This window comes from Myotis nattereri (assembly GCF_964212035.1).
Source record: "Myotis nattereri genome assembly, chromosome: 8".
NCBI classification, from domain to species: Eukaryota; Metazoa; Chordata; class Mammalia; order Chiroptera; family Vespertilionidae; genus Myotis; species Myotis nattereri.
Window position 1 is genome coordinate 62464047 of NC_138083.1, and position 16963 is coordinate 62481009.

Below are 16963 nucleotides of genomic sequence, written 5' to 3' on the forward strand. Positions count from 1 at the left end.
CCTCCAGGTGTTCTTGCTAGCTGAATTTCTGGTATGCTTGCTTGGATTTCGTTTTCTACTAAGTGCACAGACTGCTTGTCTGCCGTCTCCTGGCGTCCCATGTGAGACTGGATCTGGTGGACCTGTTTGTGCATTTGCTGGTACAGCGGTTCCATGTTGCCGGCCCAGCCAGGTCCGGTTCCAGCTTCCCCCGAACCTGATTCTGCTTCTTGAGTGTGTCCCTTATGGGTGCGAGGAGTTGAAATCTGCAGTTTGTTGGGTTAAGCTGCAAAAGCGCAGTTGGTTCCTTTTGTACCACTGGCACAGCTTGGGCGGAGATGTAAATTGAGTAGGGCGGGGTCTCAGGCAGTCACCAGGGTGGAGCAAACAGCAATGGCGTCTCCACGACTCCTTGCCACTCCGCGACTCTGTGTCCCCGAGTGCCAGCGAGCAGCTCCACGAGAAAGCCGCCCTTGCTTTCCGACCCGCTGTAAGGCCATCCCACCTCTCCCCGTAAGGGTCTGGGACCTCAGAATCCCGCCCCAACCAAGCTCAGTGAATTCAAGAGTTTGTAACCCCTTTCGATTGAAAAAAACCGCGCATCCAGTTGCAGCTCGCCTGGCGCGCAACTCTGTACCTCTGTTCTTGGCGCCTCTGCATATCCTACTCAGTCTCGATGCTCTTCTTTCTTTCCTTCCAATTGTAGAACTTCCACTGGGCCAGCTTTCCCTTGGTTCTGAATGATAGCTGTTTTGTCTTATAGTTGGTATTTTCAATGTTGTTGTGGGAGGCAGCATGCACAGGTCTGTACCTTATGTCGCCATCTTGGTTCTCCTGTAATATAATTTGATATCTGGTATTTTGATTCCTCTAATTTTGTTATTTTTAAGATTACTGTGGCTATTTAGGGTCTCTTTTGGTTCTATATAAATTTTTGGTATATTTATTCTAGATCTGTGAAATATGCTCATGGTATTTTAAAAGGGATGTGTTGGAATCTATAGATTGCTATGGATAATATGGACATTTTAATGATGTTAATTTTTCCAACCCATGAACATGGTATATACTTCCACCTGTTTTTTCTTCTTGTGTTTCTTTTTTCAGTGTTCTGTAGTTTCCCAAGTACAGGTCTTTTACCTCCTTGGTTAAGTTTATTCCGAGGTATCTTATTTTGTTGTTGTTGCAGTGGTAAATGGAGAGTGTTGGTTTTTAGTTTCTCTGAGAGTTCATTATTGGTGTACTAGAGGCCCGGTGCATGAAATTCGTGCACTTTGGGGGAGGGTTCCTCAGCCCGGCCTTTGTCCTTTTGCAGTCAGACATCCTTAGCACTTCTGTGGAAGCGGGAGAGGCTCCCGCCACAGCCACTGCGCTCGCCAGCCGTGAGCCCAGCTCAGGGCTTCTGGCTGAGCTGCGCTCCCCGTGTGGGAGCACACTGACCACCAGGGGCCAGCTCCTGCATTAAGTGTCTGCCCCCTGGTGGTCAGTGGGCATTATAGTGACCGGTTGTTCTGCAGTTTGGTCAATTTGCATATTAGCCTTTTATTATATAGGATAAAAATGCTATTGATTTCGGGATGCTAAATTTGTATTCTGCTACTTTGCTAAATTATTCATTAAATCTAGTAGTTTTTTGGTGGAGTCTTTAGGATTTTATATATACAATATCATGTCATCTGTGAATAATAACAGTTTTACTTCCCGCTTTCCAATTTGAATGCCTTTTATTTTTTCTTTTTGTCTGCTTGCTGTGGCTAGAACTTCCAGCACTATGTAGAATAAGAGTGGTGAAAACAGGCATCCCTGTCTTGTAACTGTTCTTAAGAGAAATGCTTTTAGTTTTTGCCCACTGAGTATGATGTTGGCTGTAGGTTTTTCATATATGACCTTTATTATGTTGAGGTATGTTCCCTCTATTCCCACTTTGCTAAGAGTTTTTATCAAAAATGGGTGCTGGATTTTGTCGGGTGGAGAACTGAAGTTTTGTTTGAAAACAAACATTTTTTTCCATGAACTAAGGTTTTACTGTACAATGAGGTATCACTTCACACCTGCCAGAATGGCTACCATCAATAAATCAACAAATGACAAGTGCTGACAAGGATGTGGCGATAAGAGAACCCTAGTACTCTGCTAGTGGGAATACATACTGATGGAGCTACTGTGCCACACCGACCAGGCATTATGATTCTCTCATCATTGATGTTTCTACCTCTCTCTCCCTCTTTTTCTTTCTTCTTTCTTTTTAAGGTATTTTTTAAAAATTATATGAAGAGTAGCCCTGACCGGTTTGGCTCAGCGGATAGAGCGTTGGCCTGTGGACTGAAAGGTCCTGGGTTCGATTCCGGTCAAGGGCATGTACCTTGGTTGCGGGCACATCCCCAGTAGGGAGTGTGCGGGAGGCAGCTGGTCAATGTTTCTCTCTCATCGATGTTTCTAACTCTCTATCCCTCTCCCTTCCTCTCTGTAAAAAAATCAATAAAATATAGTTTTTTTTAAAAAATTATATGAAGAGTAAATTACTATAAATGCAAATATTGTATGTTTTTTACTGTAAATAATCAACAATTTTAAATATAATTATTTGGAATTTTAAATTTGAACATCTATTTGTAGGAGCTCTGCCAGTGCCGACCTGGGGAAGGAAATTGTTCCTGCTGCAAGGAATGTATGCTGTGTCTTGGGACCCTCTGGGATGAGTGCTGTGATTGTGTTGGTAAGTTGACATGGAGTAAAGTTTCTTAATATTTCTTATCTGAGAGTCCTGACTGCAAGCAATTTTAAAGAACATAAATGTGTAGACTAGGGTGTGAATAAGATATAATAGGTAGCCCTTGCTAGTGTGGTTCAGTTGGTTGCGCATCGTTGTATGCACCAAAAGGTCAGAGCACATGCCCAGGTTGCAGGCTCAATCCCCAATGATGAGGGGCTTGCAGGAGGCAGTCATTCGATGTTTCTCTCTCACATTGATGTTTCTCTCTACCTCTCCCTTCCTCTCTCTCTCAAATCAATAAAAACATTTTTTAAAAAAACGTAATACGTATATAGAACATTATTTTATATTTGCTTTATTAGATGGTATTTACATATAGGGTGGGGCAAAAGTAGGTTTACAGTTGTGAGTACATAAGAGTTTATTCTTGTATTTTATTATATTATTTTCCATATGAACAACTATAAACCTACTTTTGCCTTACCCTGTTTATCTGTATTTTTATAGAAAATGGTTTTAGAGGAAATTAAAAGCTTATTCTTAGGAAGTAGGAATGGAGGAAAAATGGGATTTTTTTTTTACTTTTTAATATTTTTACACTGTTGAATTTTTTATAAGAAGCATGTCTTATAGTTGTAAATAAAAAATAAGTACTTAACATGTTAAAAAATACAGATTATCTTCCTTTATATAAGATTTCACTAAAAGATCCTTCAGAAACTAAAGTCTGTTTTTAAGGTTTTCTGAGGAACAGTCTACATAGTGTATTAAATAAAAAAATAGCAAGTTGCAAAAGTGTGTTTATGGAATAGTATCATTTTTAGGTTTGTTTGTTTGTTTGTTTGTTTGTTTGTTTTAGAAAGTGAGGAAGGGATGGAGAGATAGAAACAACGATCGGCTGCCTCCTGTATGCCCCTACTGGGGATCGCGCTCACAACCCGGGCATGTGCCCTGACAAGGAATCAAACCAGGGACCTCTTGTTCATGGATCAATGCTCAACTACTGAACCACACTGGCCGGGCACCATTTGTGTTTTAGAAAGAAAGCTTAACATAGGCTGTTGCTAGAGAAATACTCATCATCCTCTCTCTGGTCAGTTAATTCTTTTCTGTCCTTAAAACTGAAGTTCAGGTGTCTCCTTGTCTCAGGAACCTTCCTCATTTGACAGAGTTGGATCCTCTGTGCTCTTCAGATTGCTTCTGTTACGTGATGTTGTACGTGCTACTGTAATTGTTATTTTGCATGTCCTTTCTAATAGAATATAAACTTTTTAAGAACAGGGAATGGTGTCATATTGACACCAAATTAATAGTGTAAAATTAATGTCTATTTTTATGAAAGTGGGATATATGTACATATTTTAGATATGTGCATACAATGCCAAAGTAAGGCTGTGTCATGCTTCTTTTTCCAATCCTTTGATCCTGTGCCAGAGACAACCACTTTCATCTTTTTGGTATTGTATTTGTTCTATAATTCTAAATAATATCCTTATGTTGTTTTCGTGATTCTTTGATGTTAGAAACTATTGACTTCTTATTATGGTAGATGACGATTTAACTCTCTTTATCGCTTATCTTTCCAATATAGTTTTATCACTACTAGTTAAATCAGTAATTTAACAACCCATTGAGTAAAATAGTATTACATACTAGTTTGATACATAATGGTGTAAACACTGATTGATTAAATGAATAATCCTAGTATTTGTCTTTTTGTATTGGAGTATACATACTGAGAGATTGCCTTTTCTTTCAGGCTTTGTATTAATGTTTAAAATTTTGACTTTCATTTTTAATTTCCAAGAGCCCTTCTGTGAATGTCCCTTTTGGGGAACATACTGTTCTTGTGTTATATATCTTTCTGGGACTAATAATTACAGAGTTTTGTTGTTGTTAGTTTTTCCTTCTACTCTTTGCCCTGTTTCCATTTCCTCAAATGTCTGGTGATCCTGGGCCATCTATTCATATGTAAAACTTAGTCCCTTTTTAAAAAATAATTTGCTTCCCGAATTTGGGTGTCATCCTTGCACAGGGGCCATGCTAATCTTCTCTGTATCATTCCAATTTTAGTGTATGTGCTGCCAAAGTGAGCAGAGGCTTAGTTACTTAGGGCGTGGAGTCTAGTTTGCCTCATTCTCAGGTGAGTGGAGGATGCGCTGGTTTGTTCACGGAGGAGCCCTCTCCGTCTCACTGTCTATAGATCTTTCCCTTCACGGTTGTGCAGCTTTTTCAGAGAAGGACCAGTGAGTTTCTTGCCTGGGATGGAACTGGAGTGATTTGGCTGGCTGCAAATGTTCTGGGTTTCTGAGGGGCCATGTCAGCATACTGTCATTTACTCTTCTGTTTCTTTTCATCCTCATCTCCACTCTCTAGTTCAGGGCTTCTTTGGTTTAATTTTTGTAAAGAATAGCCCTCTCATCTCTTGTAGTTGTGGAGAAGGGAGACAGGGTCGTGGAAGCATAACTTATTCTCAAATAAGCTTGCCTCTGCAATAATCCCTGGTGTCTCCAGCTCCTGAGTCTTCCCAGAAGTCTGTGGCTGCATTTGCCTGGGAGGGAGACTGCTGAACCCGATACATTTCGCTATTATGTTCTTCCAAGGTGGAGTTGGTGTTTCAGTTTGTTCTTCCTCACTGTTTCGTAGTGAATTCTGAGAGAACCAGGACAGAAGTATCTTTTCCTCTGTGGTTTTAGATTAATCTTGGTATTTCTAACAGCTAGTATAGTATCTAGCACATAAAAGGTATTCCAGCACATAGAAGTGTTTTATGACTGTTAATAAATGAATTCTTAATGAATTATTCTCCCAAGATGAACAGTTTATTCTATGCATTTGATGGCTATAATTATTTTTTATTATGTCAGGTCAACTAAAAGAAGCTTTGAATTATTTTACATCAATAAATGTAAGTTAATTTAATATGTACAATGAAAGCAAAAAAGGAAATAAGCATATTAACCCCTAATATGCATATGTAAGCATTTAATTTAAACATGGATGCCAAACACACAAGTGCATTGCACTTATAGCATTGCTAAAATAACATGTGTATGTGTGTGTGTGTGAGGTGTTGTGTGTGTGTGTATTTTAACCATCGCATAGTGGTAACAGTGCCATTCAACTTCTAGAAAAGGAGGTCTGTAATTCTTCTACTGAGTAAGAATAATTACACATGCTCATATCTCTACAATTTTAGAAGCAACTTGTGTTTTTCTGGGCTAGTTACCATTAAAAAAAAAATTATTGTCCTTTAAGGATTGAATACCAGTTTTAAATTTTGAGTGAGTTTATAATGTAACTTAATCTTTCATTTTAAATTCAGTTAATCTTTCTATTTTCTAGGATAAAATGTAAATATTTCAGTTTCTTTTGTACAGCAATACTCTTTCCCTTGTAGGCATTTCTCTTCGAATTTAGGCTTCTTTTGATGTCCTTTGCAAGCCTGTGGCCACTCCTCCCTTCTAAGTTGAAACAGCCCCCATACTTTTCATGGGTGGTGCACAAACCTCTGAAAGGACCCACATTAGAGTAGAGCCTTCCCTTCCTGTTTAACTGTGGGCTTTCAGCTCATATGTAGTCTACCAAGCTTTGTCCTCCAACTGCCTTGTACAAGAAAATTAGTTTCTCTTTTCTGACTTTGTCTTAAGGCAAGAGGAACCACTACAGCTCATTTTCATCCCTGCCATCCAATATATTCCTCAGATCCCATGGATTTTGGAACCTAGATCTCTACCACAGGGTTTTTTTTGTTTTTTGTTTGTTTTGTTTTGGTGTAAAATGGGGACATCTGTAATAATGTAAACAATAAAAATAAAGTTAAAAGACAGAGAAATAGTATCAGAATTCTATGTACTGAAAGGATTTGATATGCTTGCCTTTTCAATTGTTGCCATCTGTTTCCTGATTATTTGGCCTCCCTGACTGTCATATGCAGAGCCACTTTCTTTAAAGTTTTTAGTATGATTAGTATTTAAGTTTTGTTGTTGTGTGAAAATGCCACTAAGTAACAAACTATCTCAAGAAGATGATCATGAAAAGAAAGGAGAGCTCCAAAAATAAACTCTCTAGTCAACTAAAGAAAAGCTCTGTAACAGTGATAAACATCAGGATAATGGTCAGATGTTTTATTAACTGATTTAAACTGTGGGTGGTTAGTAATTCTCCATAGAAATTGACCCATTGTACATAATGAATATGGACAACTAAAGAATTTACAGAAATTTTAAAAGGTGACTCCTCCCTCCAGTAGGATAGCCCCCACGAAAAAATACAGAACTTGAAGAGTGCTTCAGGCAGGCAGTGGAGGGTGCCACAGAAGCTGTTACCTGGCACACATTTACTTCATGCTTATAGGTTTTAATGCAGTGTATTGAGAGTTAAATTAGAATCGTTTTTGACCTAAGTTTATTAAATGCACAAAACTCCAAAACAGTTTTTTTTTTTAATGCAATGAAATCTGTAATGACCACTGGAGTTTCTTTAAAGTCTCAGCAGATGTTGAGTTAATTCTTCTGTTGAACTAAGTTGTTTGCCTTTTTATCCCTGATTACTAATTTTCATTAATTACAGAATCTGAAAGAATATACCATGCACATTTATATAAACAAATATTCTAAGTATTATTCAACTTATTATCAGAGAAGTGGACACGAAATCAGGCTGCATCATAATCTTGGCTCTAGTCCTAGGTTATATAACATTGGACAAATCATTTAATTTAACTGGGCATATTTCCTCCTTTATGAACATAGGAATCATATTTTATCATTTAATCCATGACTCTGTCACACAACCTAAATCATAAACGTTCAGGCATATTGAAAGATTTTACAAAGAGCACGCACACAACCTTGTTATCCTCGGTTCTGGCATATTCCTTCAACTAAAATGTAGAAAAGACATGAGATGGTTTTTCCTTCTAAGTTTATAAAATATAGGAATTTATAAATTTCATCTAACTTTTCAAACTTTTAATCTAGGAAAGAAGAAAAACTCCACTTTGACCTAATAGATGCTAAGCAAGAATGAAACATAATTTAGTCTTTAAAAGTATAATACTGCCTGGACTATGGGTCTCGGTTGGGCATTGGTTCCCAGTACGATTGCTGGTCAGGGTACATGCCAGGGTTGCAGGCTTGATCAGTGGTGGGGGGTGCAGGAGACCGCTGATAGATGTTTTGCACTCAGTTCGATGTTTCTCTATCTCTCCCCTTACTTAAAAATCTTTTTTTAAAAAATACAATATTCACAAAAGGAAGTCCAGAGAACTCTGTTCAGTGTTATTGCTACTATAAACAACCTACCCCAAAACATAGTGGTTTACAGTAAGGATAATTTAATTAGCTCTCAAACCTGCATTTTGGCCATGGTTCTTTGGGGTAGCTCTTTTCTACTCCACATAGTGTCCGCTGGGACAGCTCGAAAGCTAGGTTTGGTTAAACAGCTCTCTCTTCTATAGCAAGATTCCTTTAAGAAGTTTCTATGGTCACCATTTCTTATTTTTTTCTGCCATTTTCTCTTTTTAAAAATACTTTTTAAAAGACGTCATTTTGAGATAATTTCAAATGTAGAGAAAATTTGCCAGAAGGGTAAAAAGTCTCACTCACCTCTCACCCTGATTCCCCAGTTATTAACATTAATGAATTTACTCCATTACTTAGTACCCCTGACTCTCTCCCTTTCCCTGCAAGCGCACACGCGCACACACACACACACATTTATGGGCACACACCCCCATGACCATTCATCTCTTTTGAACATTTGGAAAGCAGGCTTGACCGATGATGTCCCATCATTACTCAATAATCCAGTCTGTATTTTCCAACAACAGGGACATTGTCCTACATAACTAGCATATAATCCTCCCAATCACAAACCCCATATATATTTTGCCAACCATTTCAACAGTATCTCTTGTTCCTTTCTGGTCCAGGATCTTTTCCATTTAGTTGTCTATCTCTTCAGACTCATTCAACTGAAGCATTCTCTCAGTCTTTCCCTTGATGGTTTAATGACTACAGACTTTATGTTACGTAGGATGATCCTCAGTTTTGATCCACCTAATGTTGACTGATGATCATACTTAAGTCACACATTCTTGGCAACACTATCACTGAAATGAAGATATGCAGGACATTAAGGGACACACAACATCAAACTGTCCCATAACTGGCGATGCTAACCTTCATCTCCTGGTTACACTGGTGTCTGCCAGATTTTTCCACATTAATTAACCCCTTTGTAATCGATTAGTGTTGTGTAGAGTTATCCAAGAATACATCAATATGTTCCTCATCAAACCTCCACCCACTTCCCACCCATTGACAACTTCCATCTGAATCATACACTTCTATGATGGTTGCCAAATGATGATTTTCTATTTCAGCGGTTCTCAACCTGTGGGTCGCGACTCCTTTCGGGGTCAAACGACCCTTTCACAGGGGTCGCCTAAGACCATCGGAAAACACATATATAATTACATATTGTTTTTGTGATTAATCACTATGCTTTCATTATGTTCAATTTGTAACAATGAAATTGGGGGTCACCACAACATGAGGAACTGTATTAAAGGGTCTCGGCATTAGGAAGGTTGAGAACCACTGTTCTATTTCCTTCGTTCCTTCCACATTTATCAGTTGGCACTCAAGTAAAAGGAAGAGCTTTCCATTCTCCTCCATGTCCTCCTTCATTTATTTATAATATAAGGACTCATCAATTTCTATTTTATTCACAAAGTGGTAATCCATTTCTGTTATTACTTATTTTAATGGTAAATTATTGATTTGGCCAGTGGGGGAGCCCCTTCTGGTTGCCTCCTGTGCTTTTAACATGTCCCACCCTTCTTTACTTTCTGGCACGCAAAGGGTCCTTTTGTACTTTCCAGGATCCATCCCTAGAATCATTCTTTTCTCCAGGGACTTCTGGTTCCTCTTAGTGGAGGATGGGTACTCAGAAAACAAGTGTGGGCACTCAGTGTGCTTGATGCTCCTGATGTGTCATCTCTTCAAGTCCCTCTCAACAGCAACAAAAGCTAGAAAAATATGTATAATGCTAGACTTCACATAATTTTAATATGTTGGAGCTTTGATTGCAGGGCAATAACTAACAAGAGTTCAAGACATTACAATTAGTGAAAAGAGTAAACTTATTCTGTTTGCCCCTCCCACCCCCAGGTATGTGTAACCCTCGAAATTATAGCGACACACCTCCCACTTCAAAGAGCACGGTGGAGGAGCTTCATGAGCCGATCCCTTCTCTCTTCCGGGCACTCACCGAAGGAGACACTCAGCTGAACTGGAACATCGTTTCCTTCCCTGTTGCTGAAGAACTTTCACATCATGAGAATCTGGTTTCATTTTTAGAGACTGTAAACCAGCCACACCACCAAAATGTGTCTGTGCCCAGCAATAATGTTCACGCACCTTATTCCAGTGACAAAGGTAATTATTGCCAACAGTTGGCTTTTTCTATCCTGCCCCCTCACTTTCTGTGTGGTCTGTGAAGCCTATATGAAGGTTATCTTTTTAAAGTAGCCTTTTGGTTTTGAATTTGTGTACTCTTAAGTAAACTCTGGATTTTAACAACCACAAATCCCTGAGTAGATAAGGAGGCATGTCAAGCATATTGTCACAAGTCCTTCATACACGCAGTGATAGAGGCTATAGTAGGTGATAGATACATGGTCCTAATTTTGATATTTGTTTTAGATTTTAATTATTCTTTTCATAAGATAGTAACAGAGAGGCTTACTACAGTATTGCTAACCATCAGATAGCATTCAAACTGTCCTTAGAAATCAGGTTTTCATGATAGCCTTGGTACCACAAACGATGCCGGGTTATCAGCTAAATTTCCTTGTAAGCAAGACGATATTACAGACATCTAATTTCCAGGTATAAATTAACCACATCCAGTTCTCCGTGAGTAATATTGGTCAGAAGGGAAATTAAAGGAAAGAATGACATATACAACTTTGAGAAACATATTAAAGAACATTTATTAGGATAGGTCATACGTTTATTTTGGAATGAAAAAGGCACGTAACTTTTAAAGTCTATGATATTTAAATTGTGGAAGAATAAGGCAATTCTGAGAATTGCAGTCATTTTTCAAACTGTGAGGTGAATTATGCATAAGCAGTATAATTTGTGCTGTGTGTGTGTGCGCGCGCGTGCGTGTGCGCGTGCCTTCCATTTCAATCCTACCTGTCTAAAATAGTATGAACTTTGGCCATTGATAGTAAAGGCAAAACAGCAGTTGTTAATCATACACAAAGTAAGAATTCTTATTTCCTTTTAAGTTGAAGTACTCCATAAGACAAATTCTTATGGAAGATATCATAAATGAATGGAATGTGTCTTGCTACCATTTTCCCCATGATAATGTAAATAATCAACATGATAGATATTAAATAATAATTCATAAAATTTTCTCAAAGGTTATTTAAATTCATGAAATAATAATCAGGAAGGTTATTATCCTTCAAGACAGAGCTAAAGTTTCTCTGCTGTGACACCTTCCCTAGATGCCCCTCCCCCCAGGTAGAGTGAGCCACTTCCTACTCCTCCCACATTTACAGTTTGATTTGTCATCAGTTAACTCATAGGTCTAACATTTTCTACTTAGTTTCTTGAATTCTCTGATTACTCTTTGATTCCCTAATAGCTATTTCCTAGTAGATATTCAATAAATACTAGCAGAATAAATAAAGTGAGTTTGGTAGGCACCAATCACTTGGAGATTTAAATGCTCCCCCACCCGACCGGCTCACTGGTGACCCCTGTAGTTTGCCTGGTGTAGTGCTCTGCCAGTCTCCTCAGTTTCCCTCTTTAACCAGATCCCATCTTCTGGAGCCAGTGGTGGTTCTACTATCTTCTGATGCGAGCTATCCACTGCAGTCCGACTTGCCTCCACTCCATCCCACTGCACACTACACTCATCTTCTTGTGACTTTCCTTATTTTGTTACATGGTAGCTTTGCTTTTAATTCTTCCTAATACAAGTCCAGTTTTGGGCCATTAATCCTTCCCTTATTATTCAGACCCCTGGTGATTTATCAGTTCTATAAATGGCTCTTTAAAATAACTTAGCCTTTAGTCATATACTTTCTATTAATTGTTTGTATTGTCCGTTATTTATTTATTTCAGATAAATAAATCCTTCTACCTAGGTAGTTATTTTGGGGTTTACCACCAGGAGAACTTAAATTGAAACAATCAAAAGTGGTTGCTTGGAAAGCAGGACTAGAAATTGTTAATAGTAAGAAAAGTATTTTCTCTTTTTTTTGAATCTGCAGTTCAACTTTTTATTTTAATAAAATCAGAATATGCACAACACGTACAATGCTAGCATCTAAAATAATACAATAAGCAATTACTAAAGCTACAGTGACTTGAGGTTCAATCCTTATATTCAGCAAGTTTAAATCCATTTTTACATTTTTGAAACCTTATAACTGAAAATATTGCTTACTGATAGAACTTACTCAAATGCTATTGCTGGTTGTACAAGTCCCTGATTATGCCAGTACAGCAAAGACAACCACATGTTTGAGGACTGCAATGTTCCAGACATTTCCTGGTGGAAAATACACACAACCAAACAAAACTCGCACAACAAACATCTGAGAATCTGGACACTACATATCAGTGTTTTGAAGTATTTCATTAATATCTTAAGACAAGTGTATCAAACCTTGGAATGATTTAATTTGAAGTCAGTTTAGCTTTTACTAACATCAGAAAGTTAAGACTGCACTGCCAATGCCCAGTCTGCTTAGTATGACTTAAGAGTTTAATAGCTAATGCTGAATTGTACCAAGCATTGCTAGTCATTCATCATCATTTGAATTACTTAAGTTTGTTTTATTTTATTATAAATTCTCTGTATAACTTTAGAATAGTATTCTTCAAACCTCTTTTAGCTGTAAAATTCTCTCATAGGAATTTTTATCAGAAATGTCCAGTTTAAAAGGCACATGTTGTTAAGCCCAGTAATCTAACTTTCAGATCAAAGTCTGAAACCTAACGAAGTGACTAAGTAAGCCCTTTGCGTTCTTCAGCTGGGGTGGGAGACTCTGGCTTCCTTCTCCATGTAGTTAACAAATGAGATCTTTTTTCCTATACTTCATCTGTTGTTCTGTGCAGACTAGCAGTAAGAGAACTAAGATAAAATAACTGTTAATAACATCCAGCTAAGTACTAAAGCATTTTATTATTTCTTGCTCTGAAATCTTAATTTTTATTTTTCAGAACACATGTGTACTGTGGTTTATTTTGATGACTGCATGTCCATACATCAATGTAAAATATCCTGTGAGTCCATGGGGGCATCCAAATATCGCTGGTTCCATAACGCCTGCTGCGAGTGTATTGGTCCAGAATGTATTGACTATGGTAGTAAAACTGTCAAATGTATGAACTGCATGTTTTAAAGAAAGCAAAGAAATGGAAACCAAAACAATTGAATCAAAAAGAAAGGTACGAAAAGCTATTCACTGATGTCTGCTGGTTGCATCAGAATGCCAGCAGGTTAAGAAGATGTGAAGAATTTGGACTGAGTTACTTTTAAAGTATGTCAAATTCAGCAATGTTTTAAATTGTGATAACTGCTCATATTGATTTTACTGTCCACCAGCAATAAGCCCTTTCTCCTGTTTGTTTCCCATTAGAATACTGGGGATTCTAATGGGAAACAAATGTAAAAATACATGTCAACTTTGGTCACATGAGAAGCAATTGCACAGAGAATACTTGAAAGAGCTGAGGTTTCTAACAGAAAGCCTGATGTCATTTTCTTCTAACATGCCAAAAACCTTTTGTGTTGGAAGTGTTAGAGCATGTTAGCATAAGTTATGATTTCTTCATGTACTACTAGGACACTGAGTTTTTATAGTTGTATGCCATTCTTTACTGTGCCTTGCTTATCTGTTCTATAAATAGTGTAGCTACTCAATGCATTACCCTGAGAATTCATTAAAATCGCCATAAAAAGCTTAATTTCAAACCTTTTTATGTTGGTTTTAAAATTTAAAATTCTTACATAGTGGAATCCATCCTATAATACACATACTTTAGGGAAGGTTTCTCCTTCTCTTCCATCCCCCTGCCCAAAGTGCTGAAGTAGGTAGTAATGAAGAATATTTATTAAGAATTTCAGGACACACCCAGAAAACCGCAGTAAATATACTGCTAGAATAAATCGTTAGGAAGTTCAAGCATTTCTCTCACTTAAGGTACCAGCTTAAAGAGCACTAGGAATGGGAAATGACTGCCAGGTCAGACTACGAGAAGAGCAGCAAAGAAACGATTTGTCCCTTATACAGAAGGCGAAGTTGGAAGATGAAGCTGTGCTCAGGCAAAGCCTGAGCTCACTCGGCCTCAGCACACACAGCCACATTCTGCTATGGATGAGTGATCGGAGGGGCTAGAGAAGAGAACTCACGGGTATGAACTGGGAAGGTCGAAAATAATAGGGATTCTAACAGGAAACAAACGTAAAACTATTTACATTAATTATTTTGTTACTTTGTAATCTTTTTTTAGGTTTATATCTAGATCAAATGTCCTTATTAAACAAATATCATACAGTAGGAGGTTAAGATTTTGAAACAAAAAAATCTTTGTTCAAGATAATATTAACTTCAAATACACTACAGAACATTTTGTCAGCTTTTTATATAATGCTTCAATAAAGATAAGCTTAGCTACTATGTGCCCTTGCAATCTTCAAGCATCTAGAACATATTTATATTACAGAGACTCTTAACTTTACAAAGTTATTAATTTCTCAAATAGGACACATTTGAATTACACATAACTTTTTAGGAATACCTTTGTATGTCTAAATATTTTACTACATAAAAATAGATGATGCTGTTAGACACTGTATTTGTATTCATTATCTGAACAGTAGTTAGTTATAAGATCATATGTAATACTATGAACTATCCTCATAAAGTTGGAAGCCTTAATATCTTTTCTGCTCTTTCAGATAACTCTAATGAATACTCACGGTACTTTAGCTTTTTAAAAGGTTGAAATTTAGATAATGAATTTAATAGGAAGACATTGGGGATATCCTTTTCTTATTGTACCTAGAATGCCTCTGTTTAAAGTGCCTTGAAAACATTTTAGCTCCCTTTCTTCATTAATACCAAAAAAGGTGAAGGTTTTCTTGGACTTAAGAAAATTTTAAAGGAATCTGTAGCCTGTTGATTCATTCAACTTTGCAGTTTTTCAAAGTAATTTTATATTTATCTGTGAATAGAGGAATACTTCTGAATTTATTAACAACATGCTTAATGTTTTTTTAAATACAGTAACAAACTTTTTTAAACATACATTTTTATCATCTTTTTTAGGTCTTCATCATTAAATTTTTAAATGTACTTTATCTTTTTCCCCTTACATTGGGAAGATAATTTCTTGACCCATATTATGTTTTAACTGATTTTTCATATTCTTTCTCCCAATAGAAATTATCCCTAAATGTAATGCTTAATTTTTCTGGATTATGAAGGTGTTGAAACACAGAGTTCACCTGAAATATTCCATTTCAGGTTTTGAATAACAATATTTTTTTCAAATTAAAAGTATAACATTTGGGAAGCAAGTAGCACCACTAAAATGTAGATCTTCTATTACCATTCTAAGCACAATTCACTACCATACAGAGGCCCTTGTAAAAAAATTTTTTTCTTTTAAATGAAAAATTAGGTTATTACCTTTTTTATGACTAGATTAAAAAACACTAAATTTTAAATCAGTAGGCATTATAAAAGCCATATATAAAAGGTTCTTTCCTATAGTAAAACATGTCCTTGCTAGCAGGTTTTTCTGCCCCATCTTCTCCTAATAACATCTAATTATTACTGAAATTATAGTGGCACCAAATCAAATGGTAATTCAAATAAAGTAAGTCTTTGTTTACATAGAATGCTGTAAAGGAGAGGCCTTCATTTAGAAATATGATTTCCGAGGTTTCAGAAAACAAAAATTTATGAGATGTTAGACTATTTGAACAATTATTTATAAATCACAGTAGCATTAAAATGGAGAATAGAAATGAAACTTCTGAAAAATGAGGTGAACATATAAATAAGCCACATATTTAAAGTTTGTTTTTATTAATGCTTCTTTGAATATTTTTTAAATATATTCTGCATTCCCATGACCCTCTGTTTGTTGTATTTTACATGATCTACAACATACAAAATTATGTACTTTTTCCTTTGGTTGTCCCTCTGAACAAAAAAGTATTTTAATAAAAAATTGAAATGAGTGTGTATATTTTGTAAACTTCAGCATAGAACATCAAAATAAGTTTGAGGTTTCTGTCTAGTGAAGTTATTGTTTAAGGTATCAGCCGAAGCATGCCCCCTTCTCTGGATGTCCCTACAGACTCTGTTGGAACAAAGGATCTGTAGCAGTTTGCTCTCTGCTTTTCAAAAATATGCTTTATTCCAACATGGCGCAACCTTTGAAATGAAATAATCAACTGTTCTCCTTGCTCCGAAGGTCTTGTGATGCCAACTAGCCTCACAATTATCTGATGGTTGGAAGTAGTTACAGAAAGATCACAGTAGGAAAATAGCTCCCAGCTCTCCTGTAGTCGTCCTCTCAGGGCGATATTAGAATTGGCCATTTCACAGAATCCACATTTTGACAGCCTAATGGGTAGGGGATCTAGGGACCAGAAAATTCAAGGAGACAAGATTACCAGCCTGAGTGACTTAAGGGTATGACAGATCTGACGAATTTGGGGGTGTAGAATTAGTTTCAAGAAAGATAGTACATTTGGTCAGGAAAGCTGTCTTTTCACTGAAGGTGTCCCCATGGCAGTTTGTCTGTGGAGCCGAGAGGCAGAGGGTCAGCCTGGAGATGCAGAGTTGAGAGGGAATATCTCCAATCTTGAAAAGTCAGCAGGACCCGACAGGGCCAGGCAGGTGCACTGGCCTGGCCACACCTGGCATGTTTTGAGTTTCTAAGCTGCCAGACACGCCCTTAGCTGTGAGTGTTAGGAGTGATGACTCAGACGTTTAGATTTTTCCTAACCAATAAAAAAAAATAAATTAATCTCATTTATTTTACTTTGAACTCTGTGCTGGAAGGATGGAGTCAGCAATAATTCTAAGGTCTTTTGAAATGAGAACTCTCAGTGCAGAAGCAAAGAGAAAAGATTCCTGCCCTCCCACACTGGCACTGTGACTCAGAGTGCAGCCTGGGAAAGTGCAGAGCCCCCACCCGTCACTGGGACAGAAATCCC

The 16963-nt window shown here is 37.3% G+C and overlaps 1 protein-coding gene across 2 annotated transcripts in view; it reads left to right on the top strand.

The window, feature by feature from the left end:
• Window positions 1-14400, top strand: part of TWSG1 (twisted gastrulation BMP signaling modulator 1) — a 31048-nt gene extending 16648 nt beyond the window's left edge. For both annotated transcript variants that reach the window (XM_081096501.1, XM_081096502.1), the window contains 3 exons: window positions 2596-2695; window positions 9871-10137; window positions 12949-14400. In XM_081096501.1, coding sequence (XP_080952627.1) covers window positions 2596-2695; window positions 9871-10137; window positions 12949-13130 — 549 coding nt within the window. In that variant the 3' untranslated portion in view covers window positions 13131-14400. The remainder of the gene's footprint in view (window positions 1-2595; window positions 2696-9870; window positions 10138-12948) is intronic.
• The last annotated feature ends 2563 nt before the right edge of the window (window positions 14401-16963 follow it).